The sequence below is a fragment of the Lactuca saligna genome, chromosome 9, assembly GCF_052625555.1.
Source record: "Lactuca saligna cultivar CGN05327 chromosome 9, ASM5262555v1, whole genome shotgun sequence".
Taxonomy (NCBI): domain Eukaryota; kingdom Viridiplantae; phylum Streptophyta; class Magnoliopsida; order Asterales; family Asteraceae; genus Lactuca; species Lactuca saligna.
The window spans coordinates 22952142-22976459 of record NC_136425.1 but is presented as its reverse complement, the minus strand read 5'-3'; the positions used below and the strand labels follow the sequence as shown (position 1 = coordinate 22976459).

At 32.4% G+C, this 24318-nt stretch overlaps 1 protein-coding gene across 1 annotated transcript; it reads left to right on the top strand.

The window, feature by feature from the left end:
• Positions 1-9278: 9278 nt before the first annotated feature.
• Positions 9279-13058, top strand: LOC145016088 (uncharacterized). The gene is made up of 5 exons (XM_078974510.1): positions 9279-9539; positions 10204-10429; positions 10653-11460; positions 11651-11718; positions 11995-13058. The coding sequence occupies exons 1-5, from the start codon at positions 9279-9281 to the stop codon at positions 13056-13058; spliced, it is 2427 nt and encodes an 808-aa protein (XP_078830636.1).
• The last annotated feature ends 11260 nt before the right edge of the window (positions 13059-24318 follow it).

Sequence of the window (24318 nt, the reverse complement as noted above, 5' to 3'; positions counted from 1 at the left end):
CTTTAATTCTACTTCTGCTAAGGAGAAACGAAAATTAAAGAAATTATACTTGGATAATAGAAAATCCAAATATTTATCTACCATGTCAAATAGTCAAAGTTCATCTGCACCACCACTGGTTAACACACTCCAAAACGGTAATTATTTCTTCTACTTTTACTTTATTTATTATACTTACTATATTTTTTAATAAAATGTCAACTCCAATAAACTTCCTCATTACCATTGTATGACCTTGTGATCTCCATTAAATATCAATTCTATGATGCCAATATCCAATATTTCAAATCTTATACACCATTCTCTTTATTATACAATATTATTTTACTTTACAATAACTACATGACTAATAAGTTAAATTTTTAAAGCGTTTTGTACCAATGGTAATAATGGTCCGACACCGTTACTAAAAAATACACATCATTCTACATTTTCTAATGTCACACAATCAACTAATTCATCTGCAATCACTTACAGTTATTCATCCAACAACCCTTCTTTTGCAGTGATAAAGTAAAAAAGGAAGTCTAGACATATATCTCATATACCTATATTTGATCTAACAAGAGATGATAATAATGGTCGAGATATGTTCCAACCTACACATGCAGGTATATCAATAGGTAATTATAATAAGCAACACTTATAAGATTGTAACCTTCTAATAATTACAATATTTGTATACTTACAATTCTCAATATTGTTTTATTTAACAACCTATTTAGATCATGGTGATCAGAATGTTGTTTGCGAGATATGTCATGCTAAATTATGGAAAGATGAATCTGTAAGAGGCAAAAAACAGGGACTACAAGTTTTTCTCTCTGTTGCGGTTATGGGAAGGTAGAACTACCTGCTTTAAAAGAAGCACCACAAAGTTACAAACAACTTTATTGTGCTGTAGATTCTAAAAGCAAATACTTCATGAAAAACATTCGTCATTACAATTCAATGTTTTCATTTACGTCGATGGGTGGGAAAGTTGATTCATCCATTAACAGAGGAAATGCACCATACGTATATAGGCTTAGCGGTCAAAACTATCATAGTCTTGGAAGCCTTCTACCTGCAAATGGAGATCAACCAAGATTTTATCAGTTGTACATATACAATACCGAAAATGAAACCTCAAACAGACAGAAATGTTTTGGGTATATATTGACTTTTAGTGTTACTTTATATTATCACTTTAACTATATTTACTAAATTACTAAATAATAAGAGTATATATATATATATATATATATATATATATATATATTTATATATATAATTGATTTTATTTGTAGTGGAACAAAACATGCCTCTACATCGTCTAATGATTCAATTGATCGTCAAATTATACAAGATTTGATGATTATGTTGGATTCAAATAATGAACTGGTTAAGTGTTATAGGATCGTTAGAGATGTTTTTAATACAGATCCTCATGCTGACCTAAAGTTACGAATTATTGGTAAAAGGCAACAAGATGAAAGGACGTATAACCTACCGACTGCTTCTGAAGTCGTTGCTTTAATTGTGGGTGACTTTGGTGATTTTATTGTTAACAGAGACATCGTTGTACACACTTCATCAGGAGCTCTACAGTGTATCAGTGAATTACACCCGTCTTACCTTCCTCTTCAGTATCCTCTACTATTTCCATATGGCGATGATGGTTATAGAGTTGACATCCCTCATAGAGGTGTTACGTCTTCGAGCGATAGCAAGCGTCAAAACACAACAATGAGAGAATTTTTCGCTTACAGAATTCAAGACAGGGATAATTCTTTCTCATTGATTTTGAATTCAAAAAGGCTTTTCCAGCAGTTTTTGGTAGATGGTTATACTATGATTGAAAGCGAGAGGTTATATTACGTACGGAATCAAAAAAAGTTCTTAGCACTACTAGAAAACAGCCTTTTACGACGCGCAAATGGGCGTCAAGGAAGGCCCTGTCATAAAGAGAGACGACGCGCATTTACGACGCTCAATTACGATGCGCGTTTACGACACACAATGCGTATCAAGGAAGGCCCTGTCATAAAGGAAGACGATGCACGTGTTAATGACACGCAATGCGTATCAAGAAAGCCCCTGTCAAGAAAGATCATGTCATAAATGAAGATGACACACATTTTTGCGTATCGTAAATTTAAATGTTTAAAAAAAATAAATTTATATATTTATTAGTTTTTAAATTAAATTTGCATTTAAATTCTTATAATATAAATAAAATACAATATACAAAAAATACAATCCATTGCATAATATAAAATAAAATTTCATACTAAAAAAATAAAATAAATTACACAAATTATAATGTCATACAAAGAATCATTCAAATGTTAAACAAAAATAAAACATTCTAACATCTGTTATACATTCCTATAAAACTAACAAATAATCATACAACTCTGTTTCTTACTGGAAAGGAATGCCAAACATGATTATAAGTCTCCTTTAATCTTTGATTACTCACTTGCTTAAGTAGAATGCTGTTGTTGAAAAGGTTACCTAGCAACAGAGAAAAACACAACACCTCTCCCACAATCACAACATCATTTACAGAAAAAGGGTTGTCAATTACTTTCATTAATACTTTCATTCAATCACAAAAATATTAAATAAAAGGGTGAAAAGAATAACTTACTTTTGATAAGTTGATCTCCCTTAGAGCAAACACAGCTAAAGCATTGAACAAGACCCTATTTCAAAATTTTGTAAATACATAAATCATGATACCTGATATTGGAATACACACTTTGAGACATGAATAAATACGAGTAGATTAACTTGATATTGGAATACACACTTTGATACATGCACCATTCAGACCACCATCCAGACCTTCACCCAAATCTGGACAAGAATTACTCTCACTGCCCTTAAAAAACCCTGAAGTGAATAAAATGTTCCATAAATTATAGAAAAGGATTCGAGTATTTTTTTTTACCAAATTTTCGTCCTTCTTCCCTCATATCCTCTAATATTTCTTCATATTCTCCATCATCCATCAATTTGTCAGCATTGATCACCTTCATTGCACCAAAAAAACCATGCTTGCGTTTACCAAAATTATTCAAAAATATCATATTTCTCAAAATGAGGTTTTCCACGTTAACCAACTCCTAACATTTTCTCAAAAATATTATTTAAACATCATTTACATTTTTTCTTTTTAAAAAAGAAAAAACATATGGTACCTCAGTTAAACACAAAACTTTAGTTGGAATCTCATCAGGTAATCTAGGTAATCCGGGAAGATTAAACCCTCCAACTTGTAAGGCCATTTTCGACAAATAAAAACATGAAGTTTCAAAGCATTGAAAGTACATAAATAATAATAATAATAATTAATAATAATAATAAACTTTGTAGTCCCTACATAGCTATATGTTGTTAAGCCTGGGCCATAATGGTCTCCTGTTTAGATTTCATCTGCCCGTTGCAGTAAAATAAAGAGCACCAAAAACATTAGATTTATCATAAACTTGTTCATAATAATAAAGCCCACATGCATTGAGAAAAATTTAAATTAATAATAATAATAATAATAATAATAATAATAGTAATAATAATAATAGTAGTAGTAATAATAATAATAATAATAATAATAATAATAATAATAATAATAATAAATGATGTTTTAAATAAAAACCTGATGGTTGCACGTCTGACTGTGAGTGTTTTATCCCCCATTTTTAAGCCATTAAGTGCAGCACAGGCAACGTCTGTGGCTGCTTGATCCTGAAAATAACTCCCAAACATTTTATATTTATTGGAAGAAAGAATAACTGACAATAACACCCTTCTTTTTTAACTTAACTTAGGACAAGGTGCAAAAATGTTTAAAAATTGAGAATATTTACAGATTCATATTGTTTAATTTAAAGAAAAAAGGGTGATAATTACCTCATAGACACATAAACCATATCCTTTAGAGTTTCCAGTATCTCTATCCTTCACAAGATCAAACCTACGCAGCGGTCTGAATCAATAAAATTCCTTAAACTTTCATTTTGTAAAAATATTTAAAAAAATCATAAAATTATAAAACTACATACCCAAAGGATTCTAGCAGCTCTCTTATATGTACCACAGTAAAGTAATACGGTAAACCCCCAACAAATATACGATCAGGTCCTTCAGCTCCACCAATACCACTAATTACACAAAAAAAATCAGATTCACAATAACAAAGAGGGGCAAAAACATCTTTTTGACTCTCATCTACCCAGGGGTAAGCCCAGCACCAGCTAAATTAAGGTTTGGGTTTGGTTGACTGGGGCACCACCACGATAATCACCACCACCACCACGTCCACGGTTCCATTACCAAAGACTACCTAGAAAAGATTCCAGAAAAATTAATAATGAAGAAACTATAGGAAGACTGAAGATCAGAACAAGAACAAGATCAAATCATGGTCCTGTTTTTGAGTAATAAATAACTTCCTTTCCTAAAATTTTAAAATAAAAAATGATAAAACAAACCTCAAGAAGCTTTGGCTCACTGTTGGAATCAAGATAATGAGACACTCTGTCCTTTTCTCTTTTTAAGCACTCCTCTGCCTGAAATTCCCAAAAAGATTCTTGCATTTTACAAAATATAATCTTTAGATATAAGTTTACTTTCAAGATCTAAAAGGGTATTAGATGTATACTTTGAACATATAATCTGACCAAGAATCTTCTAGAATCCAGTTGGAAGCCTTGCGTGAATAATATGTTGCTGTATCATTAAGCATGGATGCTTCAAAATCATTCTCATAGTACTCCATTTGTCCCATTCCTATCTCCACAAATATATCTAGAACATTCTTCAGTAAAGCCCGATCAATCTGCTCCCCTTCACGCTCTTGATCAACACCTAATCCCAATCCTTTATTCTGAAATGAGGAAATAGGTTGATGAAGAGCACCTGTACTTTGATAGGCTCTTGCTGGCTGAACATATGTTTGACTAGGATGAACATACATTTGACTTGACAGATTTGGCTGCTGCTGCTGTTAAGGGTATGATTGATTTGTCACGGGTATCTGAACAACAAACACACACAACTCAAACTCAATAAATCAAAACCCAAACCACCAAATATCATTTTGCAAAAGTAACAAGTGCCATCAATTTTTGGGGAATTTGATTCTTAGGTTCTAGGAGTTTGAAGAAAAAGATGAACGAGATGGAGAATGTGACAACCCCAAATATATTGCCGTTACAAACCCTATTTTCACTAACGGAATGCGTCACTATATGTTATTTTCGGTAATGTTTGGAGTCGTCAATAAACGAATATCTAATTATTTATATGTTCAGATATTATCAAAAGTAATTATAACTTGTAAATGTTAACCCCGTTTAACTAAATAGAGATATTACTTTTCAACCACTTCACCCGGGTAAAAAGTTTTAACCCCGTTAAACTTTAGCATCGAGTAGCCGTGTATCGGGTGCAATACCCGAGACATATATAAACAAATGGACACTACAATTGAACTCTTTTACCACACCTTCACCTCTCTCTCACTACTTTCTCTCTCTAGACCCGAAATCAACCCCAAATCCGCGAAATTTCCGGCTTCCAAACGTAAGGACTCATTCCCTATCTTAATCTAAACATACTTCACTGTATTTAGAGGCCAAAATCATAGAAAACAAGGACCAAAAAGGAGTTTACGGCCTAAGAAGCCCCTTAGGCCGTAAACCCCTAAAAACTTGCCAAAAACCTCATTTTTCCTTCCTTTAAGCTTATGGACTAATTAAGACATATACCTAGGAGAGTTTGGACATTAAAACACAAGGATTTAAAGCTTAAAAAGGAGTTTACGGCCCAAGCTTATGCTTAGGCCGTAAACACCCCAAAAACCCTTGTTAAAAGCCCCAAAAACTCATCTAGGGTGTTTGGTAATTTAGTCTTGACACTAGGGAATGTTTAAATGCATTAAACAACATCATTTGAGGACAAAAAGAGGAGTTTATGGCCAAGGCTAAGCTTCGGTCGTAAACACCCAAGTTTTTGTGTCAAACAAGTCCCAAAACTTATCTAATGCATGTAAGGAATTTAGCTAAGGCCCTTGGATGTGTGTTGTACCATTAAACTTCCCATTTTGAGGCCAAAAGAAGATTTTATGGCCAAGGATATTCTTGGGCCGTAAACTCCCCAATTTTCATGTCAAAATGTCCCAAAACTCCATCTAAGGCCTTCTAGAATTTACCTAAGGTGAGTGAGAGTGTGTTGTACCATTTAAACATCCATTTTGAGGGATTAAATGGAGTTTACGGCCCAAGCACAAGTCTTGGACGTAAACTCCCCAAATTTTCACAAAATGAGGGTTTAATCCCTCCATATTAGTTCAAGACACATACCATTAAATCAAGGAAGTGAAATAAGGCCTTAAACATGCATTTTGGAAGACCACATGAGTTTACGGCCAAGCCTAGGGGGCTTACGGCCGTAAACTCCCAAGGAGTGGCCTTTGGGCCGTAAACTCCAAGGGAGTGAGCTCATAGACCCTCCCGTAAATCCTTCTTAACCTTAAACCACTCTCGGGAACCCCTTCTAGGCCCTAAAACCCTGAATTGATGCTAGAATGCCTCAATACTTAAACGGAAAGCATAAAATGATTAATTTATTGTAAAACACATATTTTCATATGACATTAGGGTCCTAAAAGGTGTACAAGTCATTATTTGGAACAAAACGCTCAACCGACACTTTTACCCGATTCACCCGATTTACGCGAATTCAGGTGAGTTCATACCCCTTTAATGAACCTTTCAAATGTTTTATATGTTTTAGGGGGGAGATACAAGTTGAATATACAGGTTTACGAAAAGTTATACAAGACAATTTTTCATATTACAGAATTAATCACATGTGATTCACTACCTGTAGTTCAAATCACATGTGATTTATCACTATGCCTCATAAATCAATCATTTGTTTTCAAAACTATTTTGGATGAACAAACGAGTTCTAAATGTTTCTTTTGTAAAATACTTTTATTTAATGAATCTCTTTATAAAAATGTGACCACATTGATATATTTATATATGTAAGACTTGAAGGACTTAGGACCGATAGCCTGCCTTATTTCCTGTTCTTGTTTGATTGTGGGCTTAGGGTAGTGGTTATCTGTCTGACTGTCGTTGATCTCTTAGTTATATATCTTGTATATTAGTATGGATTACAAGCATTTCTTATTTCATTAGATGCCTAACTCACTATCCTGACTAGAACCACACACACTAAGTTAACTATAATAAGTATAGTTAAGGTCTCTATCACTCGTTTTAACTACTACTCTACACTACTATAATTCTCCCTATTACAAAAACTAAACACTAATAAGAGAATTACAATACGAGTTATACAAAAGACTACTACACTATATTACAAGAGAAAGTACTAATCATGAGATAATTCATTAACCCACTACGAGATACGCTATTCGCTACACACTACGCCCGAATTTCTTCCGATAGGAAGACGACACTATATGTATAGATCTATACGGGGCAGACGCTATTACATCCCGAATGATAATTTCAGTCCGAGCCGCATAGGTCCAGGGATGCCTCTACTCCACTACACTCTACATGACCGGGAAGGTCATGGAGGTCCGCTATTACTCACACTATTGGCAACATGCAAGAAATACACTATAACCGCACTAAAACACTAAACAAAAGATAAAGTTAATATCCCGAAGTAAATAAGTATCTAATACTAAAGGAAGCTGCACCACTATTATTTACTTCAAGTATAACTTACTATATTGCTTTACTTATTGGTGAGTCACTATTATACCTCCACGATAAATGGTTTACAAAGATGTAAATATCATATTATTTAAAGGTTTTCACTTACTATACATTTCTGGAAAATATAGGATTTTCTAGGTTTTACCACTACTTATGACTATAAACTTCAGCTTTCATACTAATGATTATAATGCTTTTTATATAAGAACTCACACTAAGCTCTTATGAACTCACCAGCTTTATGCTGATATTCTTTTCAAAATAACTTGTATCTTCAGGTCAAAGATAGACAGGTACAACTGCAACATTTTTGGAGAAGATGGAGCATGCAAGACCCATCTCTTATTTTTGTTTACTTTTGGTGTTTGTCAAACATTACAAAACACACTTGTAAATACACTTACTATGTAAATGAAATGGTTGTATGTTTCTTGCTTTTACTATTATGCAATTGTGATGATACCGTACACTACGTCATCCACCCCGAAACGTATTCCGCCGTTATCGGTTTTGGGGTGTGACAGAGAATATGAGGGAAAAACGGTCAACTTAATGGTTTTACGTCCTGGGGACAAAATGTATCATGAAAAGTAGTTTAAGGACGAAAAAAGACAACCGATGAAAGTGATACAACATATCCATAGAAACCAATAAACCACAGGGTCTACTACAAGTGGTATGAATGCCTACACCTTAAAAAACAGAAATTCCCTTTTCAAAAAGGGTGAGATGTGATGAAAAATGGCATACCTTCTCCAATTCTTGTTGGTATAAATCTGTTCGATAATATGCAGTTGACAGCAGTAGATTAGGATTAAATAAACCAAACAGACTGCAAAACAGCAAAGAAAAATGAAGTAAAATAGGCCAAGAAAACTTTAATAGATTTTTCAAAATGCAACATTTTTTATACATGATTAATGATGCATTGTCATACATATTGAGCCTCTCAAAGAAAGCTAATGTATAAAATGTGAATCGATCCACAACAGATACACCAACCTATATCTATCACACAGAATTAGCAAGAGAAGTTAAAAATCATGGAGTATTTCTGTATATCAAATTACAAAATTTTCACTCCTTCTTTCATTGGATAACATTTACATAACAGGAAGAAGGATCACAAACTTAACATCAATATATAAGCCAGTGTTTGCTTGGATGGAATGGAATCAGGAATAGTAATTACATTCCATGGTCATGTAGGAATGGAATAATTTCATATGAATGCTATGTAAAGTTTTGACGAAAAACAAACCCATCTTCAACCATTCTACCTAAACCAAAAGGATCAAGATCCGAAAGCATGTCAGGACGTTTAGTTTTCCAATCTAGCATCATCCATTGCTTCTCAGCAGCCAAGAAAATGGTTGTGATAGCAGCAAGTAGCATGCTCCAATCAGGCAATTGATTGATAAAAGTTCTTGGAGCAGTTGATGTTGGATTATCATCATTCTTCAGGAGCGAAGCATAAATTTAATATAAGCATTTCGTCGAACACTTTAGAGGCAGCAAAAAAAACGGAAAATGAAGTTAGGAGCAAAGCATAACTTTAACTTTCCTCTTCCCCAGCTCATTCCAACCTTTCCAAACCACCCTCACATTACTCCTCGTTCATCTTATTCATCGCCTCCTCCAATCACCATCCTTCACCGCCTCCTCCGATTTTCATGGACCCGATCCGCTACTTCAGCCTCCGAGCGGAGCCCTCAAGTCGATCAAACCACTCGGTGGTCTCGAATCTCACATGATGCATGTCAGCGAGGACTTGAGGCCGAAGAGGGCTCCGTAAGAACCTCAATATCTTCTTCTCGACCTTCTCCATCTTCCGCAACAACTATACACGTTGGGGTTAACTCCATGCTGAGTAGTTGATCTGAGATACCAGCTTGGTTGTATTATTCCTTAAGGATAAAGTAGTGGTGGAGGCAGATTAGGGTTTGCAGAGAAAAGGAGAAGGAGAGAGTGAGAAGCGGGGTTTTAATTTTTTTGGGGATTTCATGCCGGAGTAGTTGATCTGAGATACCAGCTTGGTTGTGTTATTCCTTAAGGATAAAGTAGTGGTGGAGGCAGATTAGGGTTTGCAGAGAAAAGGAGAAGGAGAGAGTGAGAAGCGGGGTTTTAAAATATTTTTGGGGATTTCATTTCCCCCCCCCCCCCCCAAACGCGTGCGTTCATTAAAATTATAAAGCAACATCCATAGAGGACGCGCATTTAAGATACAGCGCCCTCCGTCTTTTTAATTTTTTTTCTTATAACACTAATTTAAGGGCACTCAATAATGCGCGACCTAAATCCTAATTTTTTTTTTGAAGAAATGACACTTTTTTAATGTCACTCTCTTTTGCGTAACATAAATCAATGAGTGTCGTGGTTTGCGCGTCGTAAAAGGGTCTTTTTCTTGTTGTGTAGATGTCAATCTTATGAGAATTTGCGTAAGTTTCAAGATCAGGGGAATAAAAATATTTCGGAATTCGGCCAACGTGTTATTTTACCTTCTTCTTTTACTGGTGGTGCACATTACATGATGCAAAACTACTTAGACGCCATGTCATTGTGTAATTGGTTTGGGTATCCTGATTTTTTCATAACCTTAACGTGTAATCCAAAATGGCCTGAAGTTTCAAGATTTCTTAAAGACACTACGCTTAATCCAGATGATAGACCTGATATCCTATGTAGGTTATTTAAGATCAAGCTTGATGCGTTAATTAAAGACTTATGAGAGAATGCGGTTTTCAGCATGGTTCAAGCAGGTAATTAAAATTAATTATTCATACCAAGCATATTATATATTAATTTTCTTTTTATATTTAAAACAATTGTTATATATATATATATATATATATATATATATATTACAAATTTACATTTCTTATTTGTTTATTTGCATATGTGCAGTTGTTTATACAATTGAATTTCAAAAACGCGGTTTGCCTCATAGTCATATATGTCTATTTATGCAACCTGATTACAAGCTTCCAACCGTGGAACACATTCATCAATTTATTTCAACTGAGATTCCCAACGTTGGTGAAGATCCTGTTTTGTATTCAATTGTCAGGGAGTTCATGATTCATGGTCCTTGTGGTGCACAAAATGTCAATTGCCCTTGCATGGTAGATAACAGATGTTCTAAAAACTTCCCAAAGAATTTCTCTGATCATACTTCAATTGATAAGAATGGTTTTCCTGTATATAGGAGAAAAAACGATGGATCTTTTGTTGAAAAATCTGGTGTCCGGTTAGATAATAGAAATGTTGTTCCATATAACAAATATCTTCTGAAAAGATACCAAGCACACATAAATATTGAATGGTGCAATCAGGGTTCTTCCATCAAGTATTTATTCAAATATATTAACAAAGGTCCTGATAGAGCTACTGTTACTGTTGTACAAAACAACAGTGAGTGTGAGAACGATGATTCAGTGGATGAGATAAAAGAATATTATGATTGTAGATATCTATCTGCATGTGAAGCATCTTGGCGAATTTTTGCATATGATGTTCATTATAGGTATCCTTCGATGATGAGACTTCCTTTTCATCTTCCTGATCAACAACAACTTGCCTATAGTGCAGATGATGACATTGACGATGTTCTTAACAAGCCTTCAGTTGCTTCTTCTATGTTCACATCTTGGATGGAGTGCAATCAAGTTTATAAAGAAGAAAAAGATCTTACATATGTTGAATTTCCAACAAAGTTTGTTTGGAAACCTAAGTTGAGTATTTGGAAGCCACGGAAAAAAAGGATATTCTATTGGAAGAATTCATTCAGTGTCTCCTAAACTTGGTGAAGCATATTTCTTAAGAGTTCTTTTAAACAAAGTGAAAGGACCAAAATCGTTTGAAGAAATTCGCACAGTTAATGGTGAATTGTTTGCTTCCTTTAGATATGCATGTTATGCTTTAGGTCTCTTAGATGATGATAAAGAATACATCGAAGCCATTAAGGAAGCAAGTCAATAAGGATCCGGTTGTTATATACGCTTCTTATTTGCTACGATATTATTATCTAACAGCTTGTCTAGACCGGACGTTGTGTGGGAAAATACATGGGAATACTTGTCGGATGGAATTCTTTACACTCAACAAAAGAGATTAAAATCTCTAGGTATTATATTATTTTCTATCTATTTTAGAATATGTATTATTGTTTCAATGTATAATATTATATTATTATACAAACAAACATATTTTTAAATTTATATTATTTATTATACAATTCTTCTTTCAGGTTTATCACTTAATGAAGATCAAATTAAGAACCTTGCTTTGTTTGAGATTGAACAAATTTTACTCCGTAACAATTCAAGTCTCAAAGATTATACAAGGATGCCTTTACCTGATGTTGATTTTGTATCTTCTTCAAACAATCGTCTTATCAATGAGGAGCTAGATTATGACATATCAGATTTAAAGAACGAGTTTGATCAGCTTTCCATTGCATTAACACATGAGCAACGAAGCATTTTTGATGATATCATGAATGCAATTCAGAATAGTAAAGGAGGTGTTTTCTTTGTCTACGGTTATGGTGGAACAGGTAAAACATATCTTAGGAAGACATTATCTGTTGCAGTTAGATGTAATGCTCAAATTGTTTTAAATGTTGCTTCAAGTGGGATTGCTTCTTTATTATTAACCGGCGGCAGGACAACACACTCTCGGTTTATAATGACTTTGGTTCTTACTGAGGTTTCTGTTTGTTCCATATCACCTGATAGTGAACTCGCCTGTTTATTACATAAAACCTCATTGATCATATGGGATGAAGCACCCACGATTCATAAGCATGCGTTTGAAGCTTTAGATCGAACTTTGAAAGACATATTAAAGCGTCATAATCCTAGAAACTCAAATTTGCCATTTGGAGGCAAAGTCATTATTTTTGGAGGAGATTTCAGACAAATTCTTCCTGTTATCCCAAGTGGTAGTATACAAGACACTGTTAATGCTTCTTTAAGTTCATCGTATTTATGGAAACAATGCAAAGTCCATCAACTTACCAAAAACATGAGGTTAACTGTTGGAAGTGATAGATCTGCTATTCAGCAAACAATGGATTTTGCAAAATGGCTCTTAGATATACGTGAAGGAAAACTCGGTGATTCTAATGATGACGAAGCGGTTATTGATATTTCGCATGATCTTCTCATTAATGATTTGTGTGATCCTATAGGTTCGTTAATTGAGTTTGTATATCCTTCAATTCTTGAAGATTACAACAATCCAGGATATTTTCAAGAAAGAGCAATACTTGCTCCAAAAAATGAAGTTGTTGGAAAAATAAATGATTGATTGCTATCATTGTTTCCAAGACATAAAGTCGAGTATTTAAGCTCAGATAAACTATGTCAATCAGAGTTTCTATATGATCAGTTTGATGCCAACTTATACTCACCTGATATTTTAAATGGTCTTAAAGTCTCAGGTCTGCCTAATCATAAGCTAGTTTTGAAAGTCGGGGTTCCAGTTATATTGCTGAGAAACATTGATAAAAAAATGGCTTATGTAATGGCACTAGACTACAGGTGATCTCTTTGGGAAAACGTGTTATTGAGGCAATTATCATATCTGGAAGTAATATTGGGAATCGGACCTTTATTCCAAGAATGTCCTTAACACAATCTGAAAAAAAAATCCCATTCAAATTCCAAAGAAGACAGTTTCCATTAGCCGTTTGTTTTGCAATGACAATCAACAAGAGCCCAGGACAGTCTTTATCTAAGGTTAGTTTGTTTCTCAAAGATCCGGTTTTTACACATGGCCAATAATATGTTGCTTTATCTAGAGTTAAAAGTAGAGAATGATTAAAATTGTTAATTTTAGATAAGGATGGTAGACCTACAAATAAAACTTCTAATGTTGTGTAAAAAGAAGTTTTTAGAAATTTGTAAGTAGTTTCTAGAATATTATTTCTTATAACGTCTTTTTTTTTTTTAATAAAACTTTATTGTTAATTTTTAGTTGTAATTTTGTATTTTTTTTCATATATATTTTTTTATTTCAAATAATTAATTTTATTATTTGCCATATATCAATTATAATTTATTTCACTTGTGCTTGTTTTATTTTTATAATTAATTTAACATTTCATTATACAAAATCATTTTTTTATTAATTAAAAGCTAATAAATAACTAATATATATTGAAAAATAATTTTACATATTTATTTGAATCAACAATTATAATTTTACATAAATAAAAACATAAATCTCTTAATTAATAATCTATTTAAAATAATTTATTAATAATTATAAGTTTTTACTATAAAAATTCAATTATTTTGCCAAACCGTAGTTTCCACAGGCTATAACCTAGTGACAATATATACATGTGTGGTTATTTTGTGTAATTGACCAAAATATAAATCGTACTTGCTAAATATTTTGGTATAAATTTATATAATTAGCACATTTTCTTGCTATATGACCATTATAGTATGTTTATGCATTTTATGAAAAATATTTTTGGAAATTTCTTCATTTGAAAATGAAAATGTTGGTTGGAATTTATTTTTTTAAGCATCATATTTGTGTATATCAATTCGGGTGGATTGGATTGCGTGTTTCATGGACATTTTGAAGGATTAATTTCATAGATTTTCAAGGATAAAACATCATGGTTTGACATGATGGTCTTGATGAAGGAAATTCTTGATTGCATAAGCACAAATAGACTTTACAAACCTATTAAATGGGAATCATGGTGATAGTTGTACGATCCTCTAAATAATGAGGGATTAGATATTGGTTCCTAACCATGTTGGTCAGAATTTACTTAATTTATTAAGTCAACGACAATGGGTTAAGTTGTAGCTTATACCCAAATTAGACTTAGACCATTTACACCTTAGTATGGGGGTGTGCAAGACTTGTTATCATTCCACTATCAAAAGCGCCAAGAGCCAAGACTTGTTATCCTTCCATTATCGAAAGCGATGAACGGGTAAGTCAAATTACACACCACCAGACCCAACCAAATTGGATTAACTCATAATCCAACCCACTTTCATACCCCTACTTAGGTTACATGTAAACGTTACAAGGCCCAGTATTTACACCCTAGTATGGAAGAGACTTTGTTTGAGAGTAAGTAACTTCGATTATGATTTTGAAGCAATTGTATTTCAATTGATTTGGTTTTATATTAATTATCACAAAAGTTTCTAAAATTACATGCTTTGTATTTATCAATGGTTTGAAGTGTTTTTGGGAGTTATGATTTGGGAATTGGATTGTTGTTATTATCCAATTCCAATCCAAAGACTAACTACAGGTTTACACGATTACTATTTTGACATATATTCACATTAGGGATTTGAGCATGGATTGAAGAACTAGCTTTAACATATTTAGAATGTCATATGACTATAGTGGTTCATCTGACTTTTGGTTTGTTCTAATTGTACACCCTCGTATTTTGAAGTTTTAAACTTAAATGGTTAAAACTTAACTTTAGTAACATTATTTAAAAATGAATAAATATTTTAGATATAATGAGGCTAAATACTTTTAACCCATACAAGGAGTGTTTCACATATGACATATTATTTTCTTCCGAAAAAGTATTATACAAGTATTATTATTTTTAAATGTGAAGTATTAAATTCATCACTGGCTACTAGTAGTGTCTCAAAGTCTATGTCTTTCCCCCATCTCTATCCTAACATTTTTTTAGTTTCAAAAAAAATATGTGTTCAACATAGCTTTCGAGAATTCATCATTGTCAAAATTATTCTCACTTTCCTCGATTCCTCGTCCTCTAAATAGTGTTAAAGTAATCTACAATTTGAATGTTTTGTATAAACTTATTTCGTATCTAAGATGATGGGTCATTTTAAAGAAGAGAAAACAAGGTATGTGACGCTTGTTTAACTTACTTCCTTTAATTATAACCATAAACTCATAAAATTATAGTAGCAGGGTTCAAAGTATCAATTTGGACTAGTTATGTAGGGTAATTTTTGGTCAAGACTTACATTGGAGGACTAAATATGACAATAAGGAGAAGATAACATGTCTTAAGTAACCAACACTTGAAAATCTTCCATTTTGATGAAACATATTTTAGAAAAGAAAATAATTATCTCTTACTTTAGAAGAGCGATTTATATTTCATCAAGCAACGGTTGATTCTAGCTGAGAACCTTCACCATTTCACTAAAGAAATCTCATATGGTAACCATCTTCTTTTGTTAGGACTTAATTTGAGTTCTATATCCAAAAAACAATGATGAAATCTTCATGTGATTTTAACAAGAATATATTTAAACTAATAAATTGAAATTAACAATATGTTAAACCTATATGTGAACGACTTATGTTCATTAAATTGAAGAAAACCACCTGATTTTTTTGTAAGGATGGAGGTTGTTCTTGTGAGCTCCATCCATGGAGAATATTGCTTAATTGAATTGAATTGACTAATCGATGTTATAAATATGATAGTAAAAATATTCTAACAGATTAAGACCAACTGAATGATGAAATCCATAGAGATTGGTCAGTTTGATGTGTTTAGAGCTCACTTGAGTGTGTATTGAGTAATATTTGTGATGAAATTCAAAATTAGTTGTAATTAGTGGACGATTTAAGTTCAAATCATTTTATAACATATTAGATCAATACCAAGTCTTGAAATTTATTAACTATGTGATGGTTGTGAACTAAAATTAAGAATATGCTTTAAAGTGAGTTTGTACATCGTTTTTGTGTACATATCCCATTACATATGCTTTAAAGTGAGTTTGTACATCATTTTTGTGTACATATCCCATTATAAGGTTGTGTAACACGCATATTTTTCATGGTCTGTGTAGTCATCGATCTCATCTAAAATGTCACACCCCCGACTGACAACTAAAACGTTAGTATGTGTGACTTCTTGTTCATGGATCACAATCATTACACATACATTTAAAAAGTAAAAAAAGTATAACATAATTGGTGATGGTATTATTTTTGAAAACGATTACAATAATATTCAAGGTTTACAATGAATTGTTGCCTTAAACAGTAGGCCAAAAGCTACATCACTCTTTTATTGGTGACGTCAGCTTCGCATCTTGACTTCCGGGTATGCAATTTCCATCTATTGATTTCCTAGGAATACATATGATTTTGATAACGTCAACATAATTGTAACATCCATATCCTAGAGGCATGATAAATTAAGTATAATACGGATTTGAGGATGGTCATGACGTGAAGGGAGCACCCTCATGTTGTGACATGGTCGTGTTGTGCAGGTTACGTAATTGAAGTGTCACGACGTGACACTATAGGGGTCACGACATGACATATGATTAAATGAAAACCCTAATTTTCAGACTTTGGACCATGTTTAAAGGAAGTGATGGGTTATACTTTCCTTCACCCTCAACATCCATCACCTCCAAACCATAAATAAAAGACCCTAAAATCCTTCTCCTCCCTTTTTGGTCTCGTTTTGGTGCTTGTGACTGCTTTTGAATGAAGAAGAAGTCATTGGAAGAGTGTAAACACATTGGCTAGCTTTGAGCTTCATTTGAGCAAGTTTGGACCTTTGTAAGTGTCCAATATTTAATCTTTCTAATGATAAGTTGGTAGATTTAAAGTTTTGTCCCATTTTTCCATATATAAGTTAGCTAGATTGGTGGGATTCCATAAAATTGGCAACTTTATGAATCCTTGAGGTCCTATGTTTATCATATGGTTCAGATCTGGAAAGTGATTGTGTTTTGGACCCTTTCATGAGAAGCTTTGGTGATTTCTTCATTTTGACCCAAAAGGAGATCTAGACATCCATGTCCACAAAAGCATCGATTTTTAGCTTCATTTTAGAGTTGTAAGGCATCCCGGAAAGTTGGAATGCATATGTTCAAGGACTATGGTTGAACGCATTAAGATGGTCATTATGTGTGCATCACGACGTGGCTATTTGGTGGTTACGACCTGACGATGAGAATTCCCCGAATGTTTTTGAATGGATTTGTTACGACGTGAGGGTATGGCCATTACGATGTGACGGTGGCCTGGATCGGTTATGAGTGGAGCTAAGTCGAGCTAAATCGTGACTGAGTTAAGACTAGGTAGGATCTGTTTTCACGGCGTGACCATGATCTGGTCACGACATAAGGGTGAGCTGATAGAAGTGCTGACTGTTAACTTTGGTTGTGACCATTGACTTGTTGACTTGGGTTGACTATTGGTCAAAATGAATAATTTTTGAAGTTCGACTAAGGTGGGACCTTGTTTGATTCGATAGGCGTGCTATCATGTCGTTCACATGGAAGTACGCTATGTTGATCCTATGAAACAAGTGAGCCTTTTCACTATATTTATGGGTCGAAGGCACCAATGTCGACCCACTAGATTGTATCATGTAGGATGTTAGATGTCTTTGTGCCTCGTGCATGTGTATGTGGGGTTGGGCCCTTTTTATTTGTATGTTGGGTTGGTCTTATTTGCATGTTGGGCGGGGCCCGTTATGTATTTTGGGCGGGGCTCGTTATGTATGTTGGTCGGGGCCTGAGATTATGTATGGTTTTGTGGTACTTTGGGGAACTCACTAAGCTTTGTGCTATATAGTTTTGTGGTATAACATTTTCGGTACTTCTAGTTCGAAAAGGAAGGCCCAATGTGATCGCGCAACACTCCCCATGATTTTATTCTGCATAGACATTTGATTTTACTCTTATGTTGACAATATTTATATTATGGTTGATTTGGAACAATTTGGTTGTATTTTTGGGTGTTTGAAAAAATAAATTTTTACTACTGTTTTTGGGACGTTACAAGTTGGTATTAGAGACTTGGTTTGAGGGATTCGGCCACACTCTTAGGTGTGTCAAAACTCAAACCGGGGAATTGATAATCTTTTAAAGGAAAATGAGTTTTCTAAAAAGATTTTTACAAAGAAAATGGGTGTGTTGTGTGCAATCAGCCGAGCTTAAGTAAGTGATTCCCAAAATACTCATACCCAAGTATTATGAATAGTATGTTGTTATGTGAATTGCATGCTAGAGTAAGGCTAAGGATACCTTCAGAAATCACATGATAGAATTGCATGATTTGTGTGATGCATTGTAGCCTAGGAGGGATTGGATGTTATGTATACTTGGAATCTATATTGACAAGATTAATTGCTAAGTGTATGTTCCAAAAGTTGAATACAGTTAGGATCATATAGCCTTAGAATGATTGATTTAGCCTTATGGGAAAATGACTTACAAACCCAAGGAAATTTCCAAACCGTTCAAAAATCATCAATCATGTTTTGTTTGTTCAAGAAAACCTAACGAAGTTAACCTTTTGTCTAAAAACTCCCAACGACGTTTCTAAACCGTTCAAAAAAAACCCTAATCGTGTTTTGTCTTTTCAAAAGGTTAAGTTTGTTGTGCTTTTTTGAATAGACAAGATATGATTGGGGTTTTTTGAACGGTTTGGAAACTTTGTTGGTCTTACAAGTCATTTTCCCGATATGGTAATAAGCCACATCGTCTATTTGTCTTCTTTGGCTTCCATAGAATTGAACAAAAGTGTAACTTAGTTGGGCTTTCTTAGACAAAAGGTTAAGTTCGTTGGGTTTTTTGAACAAGAAAAACATGATTGGGGTTTTTTTAAATGGTTTGGAAACTTCGTTGGGCTCGTAAGACATTTTCCCTTAGCCTTATTTCCTGTTCCATGTTATGTTGTGGGCTTAGTTTAGAATTATTATTCGACTATCTATCTAATACTGTATTATGTATAATTTCCATGCATAAGGCAACTAACAATGTTGGTAGAAGTTCCTAGTATTGCAGAGGCCAGTGAGGTGAGGATTCTTAGGAAAACCTGGGGAATGTTACAGTGGCGATATACGTATGTTGTTTACATATGGATTGGTTGATTTGCTTTAGTGGAGTGACTTAGAGGATTCAGGATCGTTCTTGAGGAAAGTACAGGTATGTGTGGAAGGTAGTATTAGACTCGTACTACTGAAAGAACACGACCCATACTCGAACCAAGGATGGTCTCGGAGATTCTTAGGAGCTTGGGGTGCGAGAATTCCTTTGAGTGCTTTCTGATCATTTGTATGTTTGCATTTAAGTATGGTAACCACTCGTGGAGGAGGTTCTGGGTCCGGTTATGGTTCGATGCAGAACTGATTGATGAAAGGATGCACGAGTTCATCACGTTGGAGATTGCTCATGGTATTATGGAGGCCACCCCTAGGATTTTTGGTGCCATCAAGGAGGGGATCATGGAGCTCTAATATGAACGTCTTGGGGTGATATGTGCATATCTACATATATTTTTTACATCATATTTTAATATTTTTAGCCATTTTTATGCTTGTTATAGGACAAAAGATACTTAATCTAGTGCATGGTGTGCTGTAGAACTCAGATAAAGGCTAAAATGAAGAAAAGTCTCTTTACCACAACGTATCGTTTTGAATTGTCCCGATGAACTTCGAAGACTTGTTGATTACACGATAAACCCAAAGACCATGTTGTGGTGGACTTACCACGACATGGTGAACTGACTTCGGGAAAAAAAAAAAAATATATATATATATATATATATATATATATATATATATATATATATATATATATATAGCAGGCAGAATTCTCTGAAAACCTAACTTTTTTTGGAGCTTTAGTCGACTTTTGAAGGCCAAGAACGTTATTTGGAAGCTTAGAAGTGTAGAGATCAATTAGAAGCTCGATTTTTGAGAGATCGGAGGCAATACTTCTTATATTTACTTATTCTTCTTGTTTTTTTTAATCATGGATTACAAGTTGAATTTTGTTTTTACATGTTTTTTTTGCTGGAGTTATGGGCTAAATACCCTAACTTTCGTTTAGACTAGATTACTTATTTATGAGTTGATTTATGGATTGGATTATGTTAAGTTGGTTATTTGTTATGTTAGCTTATTAAAGAACCTTTCTATGTTTATAATAACTACTTTTCTGTTTATTGTTGAGTTTAATTAAGTTTGCATGACCTATGATTCTTGATTAACTTGAATTTTATGATTTGTGATTTGCAAAATTGTAGCCTTGTAGGACTAGTGTTTTGACCACAACCCTAGGGTTAAATAGAAAAGTGGGTAAGTAAATGCAGGAGCTAATATATGAAGATCAATCATATACCCAATTAGATCAATCCATTATAAGTCTAACATAAATTGAACCGCGCACTAGTAAATTTGTTAGTTTATCTGTTTGATCACCATATGAATGAACTTATTAGCTAAATGATTAGGTTAGTGAACATTAATTTGATCATATTAGGAATCGATAATCAACGAAGTATTAATCCATTACACTTCCATTAAAGCAACCATAATAGCAAGTATATCAAATCTAAACAAAAATCTTTTATTTATCTTAATTAAAATCATGTTGTGTTTGTTGATTAAATCAACCATAATAAAAAAGAAATGAAAATATAAAGAAAATGACAAGGAAGTGTAGAGGCTTGATGCCACAACCCTATACCAAGGGAATGCGATAGTGTTTGCCACGCTAGACAAGCTTCATCTCAACCTTGATGATTTCACTGTTAAAATTAGGGGTGAGCATAAGCGGGTATCCGTCCTAATTGTATGGAATCGGAACCGCCGATTCTTGAAATTTAGGAACTGAAACCTGAACCGGTTACATCAGTTCTTTAGATTTTGGAACCGGTCATTGAACCGCAGGAACCGGTTCCGGTACCAGGTACTCGGTTGTTTTTTATAATATTTTCATTAAAATCTTGGTTAAAAATGTGTAGTTTCGTAAATAAATGAATTATTAAAATGTATAAATATTGACGATTGAAAAATTACTTGATGAACAAAAATAAACAAGAGTTAAGGTAACTTAATTTATAAACAGAGAAGATATCTTAAATATTACTAAAAGAGAAACTTTATGACATCATCTTAAATAATCTGGACCATTGATTGTATTTCAGTCTTATTTTTTCCACCCTTAGATCAAATTGCTGACATCATCTTCCCTATATGGAATGTATTTAATTCCAATAAATGTTTTCCAATCATCAATCAATAACTTACATTCGTTGAAATGGAATGTATTTAATTCCAATAAAAGCTTTCCATATTTTACATCTTGAATTTTCAGTTATGAAGATTTTAATATGATCAATTTTAAAAATATATTACTAACAAATCATTTCAATCAAGACCTTAATATCAACCATTAATATAAATCCGTTTATATTAGTAAACCAGTAATATAAAATCTTTTTTTTATTAAGAAATCATTAATACCGAAAAATCATATTCAAATTATCATATACATATACGATTCACCATTGAATCCGCGACTCACATTTATTTTCAATCGTTTCTTTTCTTCAAACATTCTCCTACAACATCGTTAATATTGGTTATAACTTCCATCATCATTCTCTACTATCAACATTCGATCTTGTGCGCTAGAAGGTCAGTACCTTCTTTCATTTTTTTATATTTTTTTCGATCATTTTTTGCTCCTATATCAAATGTATGTAGTCATATATTTCGATTTTCTTTGTCACAAATTACATGAAATAAGTTAACTACTTTTCTGAAACTTTTCAAATAAACATGAAAAGGTAGTAGGTACCTTTAACAAAACAAAAATTAACTATCCTGGGAACTGACATTAATTACGAAAATATTACTTTTATATATTAGAGATGATGATGATTTTTTTAAAATTTTTATGTCATAAGAATCCGGTTAATTTTGGCATGATTTTAAAATATCATTGAAATTATTATGTTTTTATATATCATATCAACCTACTTTTTTATCTTCGTATAGTAACAATAAAATTTATTAATTTACACAACAAATATAGATATTTCAAATTTTGTAATATTATTATACCTTACAAAATACGACTCCTTCCAAAATAAATTTTCGTCAGTAATTTCATCCATAATTTTAACAAATTTAAATTTGTATTTTCTTTATATAAATTTTTTTTAATGATCCTGATTTTTTTTTTTCTCCAAAAGTATATCAAACATTTACGTTTTAGATAATGTTGCCATATTATAATTATTATTTTCCAAAAATATACCCGTTTAATGAGGAATTTGATATAATAAACGAAGTGAATGTTAATTAAAATGAGATATATATTCCATAATTATTACATGAGTTTATTAAAAAAATTAATATCAAGGTGTAAACATTAAACATTTTTAAAATGAAATTTCAGAATACATACAAACGATAATGTTGTACAATGAAATATAAAATTGAATAGACTGAAAAAAAAAACACTATTAAAGCAGTCAATCTTGAAAATAACATAGTTATGAAAAATTATAAAGTAAGATTAAAATTATAAGATATTAGGAGATTTGTAAAAAGTACATTTAGTAAAAACGTTACGGTTATTAGAAAAAATAAGACCGTTAAGATTAATGAAAATACAATATATAAACTAAATTATCACAATAGTAATGAAATTTCATTATTTGATATTTCATATAATTGACAGATATATCAAATTAAATTGATGATATACTAAAATTATTCAAAGTTACGCCAAAACTAATACAAAATTTTTGCGAACACTAAATAAATAAGAATAAACATAAAAGCTAGCATTTATATTTATAATCAATTTAAAATAAACCAATCATGATTTAGAAAAGAATCTTCATTAATGATATACTAAAATTAAATCTATATAACATTTAACATTTTATAAATTATATTACATAACTTTATTTGAATAAATGAAATAGCTGTTAATATTTAATGCAATAGAAAAAACGGTATATTGATTGTCAATATATGTTTAAATTAGGTAATATTATTATGCAATGAACGTTTAATTAAAATTCTTATAAATATATAAATATCATAACTATATAAAACGAGGAAAATCGTTCAACTAATAAAACAAAAAATGATGTCTACAAAGAAATCTTTCAATGATTATATATATTTATCGTTTTCAATGTATTTTCTACATATTTCAATAATACAAATAACCATATATTTTTTTATAATCATTATACAATATCTATAAACGATTATATGTTTTTTTATGCGTTTCCCGCGTTTAACGCGGGCTATAATCTAATATGTAAACATTTTAAAACATATAAAAAAGAAGAAATAAAGAAATAATGATTTGAATTCGGTAACAAAAAAACCAACTTAAATTATATGTGATCTGTAATCTGACGCTTAAATTTAAAGGATGTAATATCCAAATTCTACCTGAAAGGATTAGTAACTTTTTATATGTTATAAAGGCTTATCATGTCCGTTGATTTCATATAATTCCGATTTCACATAGAAAGCAAATTAACACACAATACGTCCAATAGTAAATCGTATTATATATATATATATATATATATATATATATATATATATATATATATATATATATATATATATATATATATATATATACACACACACACACAAAAACCGATTCCGACGGGTACCCAACAGGTTGTGGTTCTAGAAAAATAAAAACTGGAACCGAAACCGCTTAAGGTTATTCCACAACTTTAGAAACCGAAACCGGAACCGTATACAAAAACCAGTTCCAACGGGTAC

Excerpts from the sequence above, each read along its gene's own strand:
- LOC145016088 (XM_078974510.1), top strand. The coding sequence starts at position 9,279 with ATGAAGTTAGGAGCAAAGCATAACTTTAACTTTCCTCTTCCCCAGCTC. Across the intron at positions 11,461-11,650 it reads TATGTTGAATTTCCAACAAA|ATATGCATGTTATGCTTTAG; the intron begins GTTTGTTTGGAA and ends TGCTTCCTTTAG. Across the intron at positions 11,719-11,994 it reads CGAAGCCATTAAGGAAGCAA|GTTTATCACTTAATGAAGAT; the intron begins GTCAATAAGGAT and ends TTCTTCTTTCAG.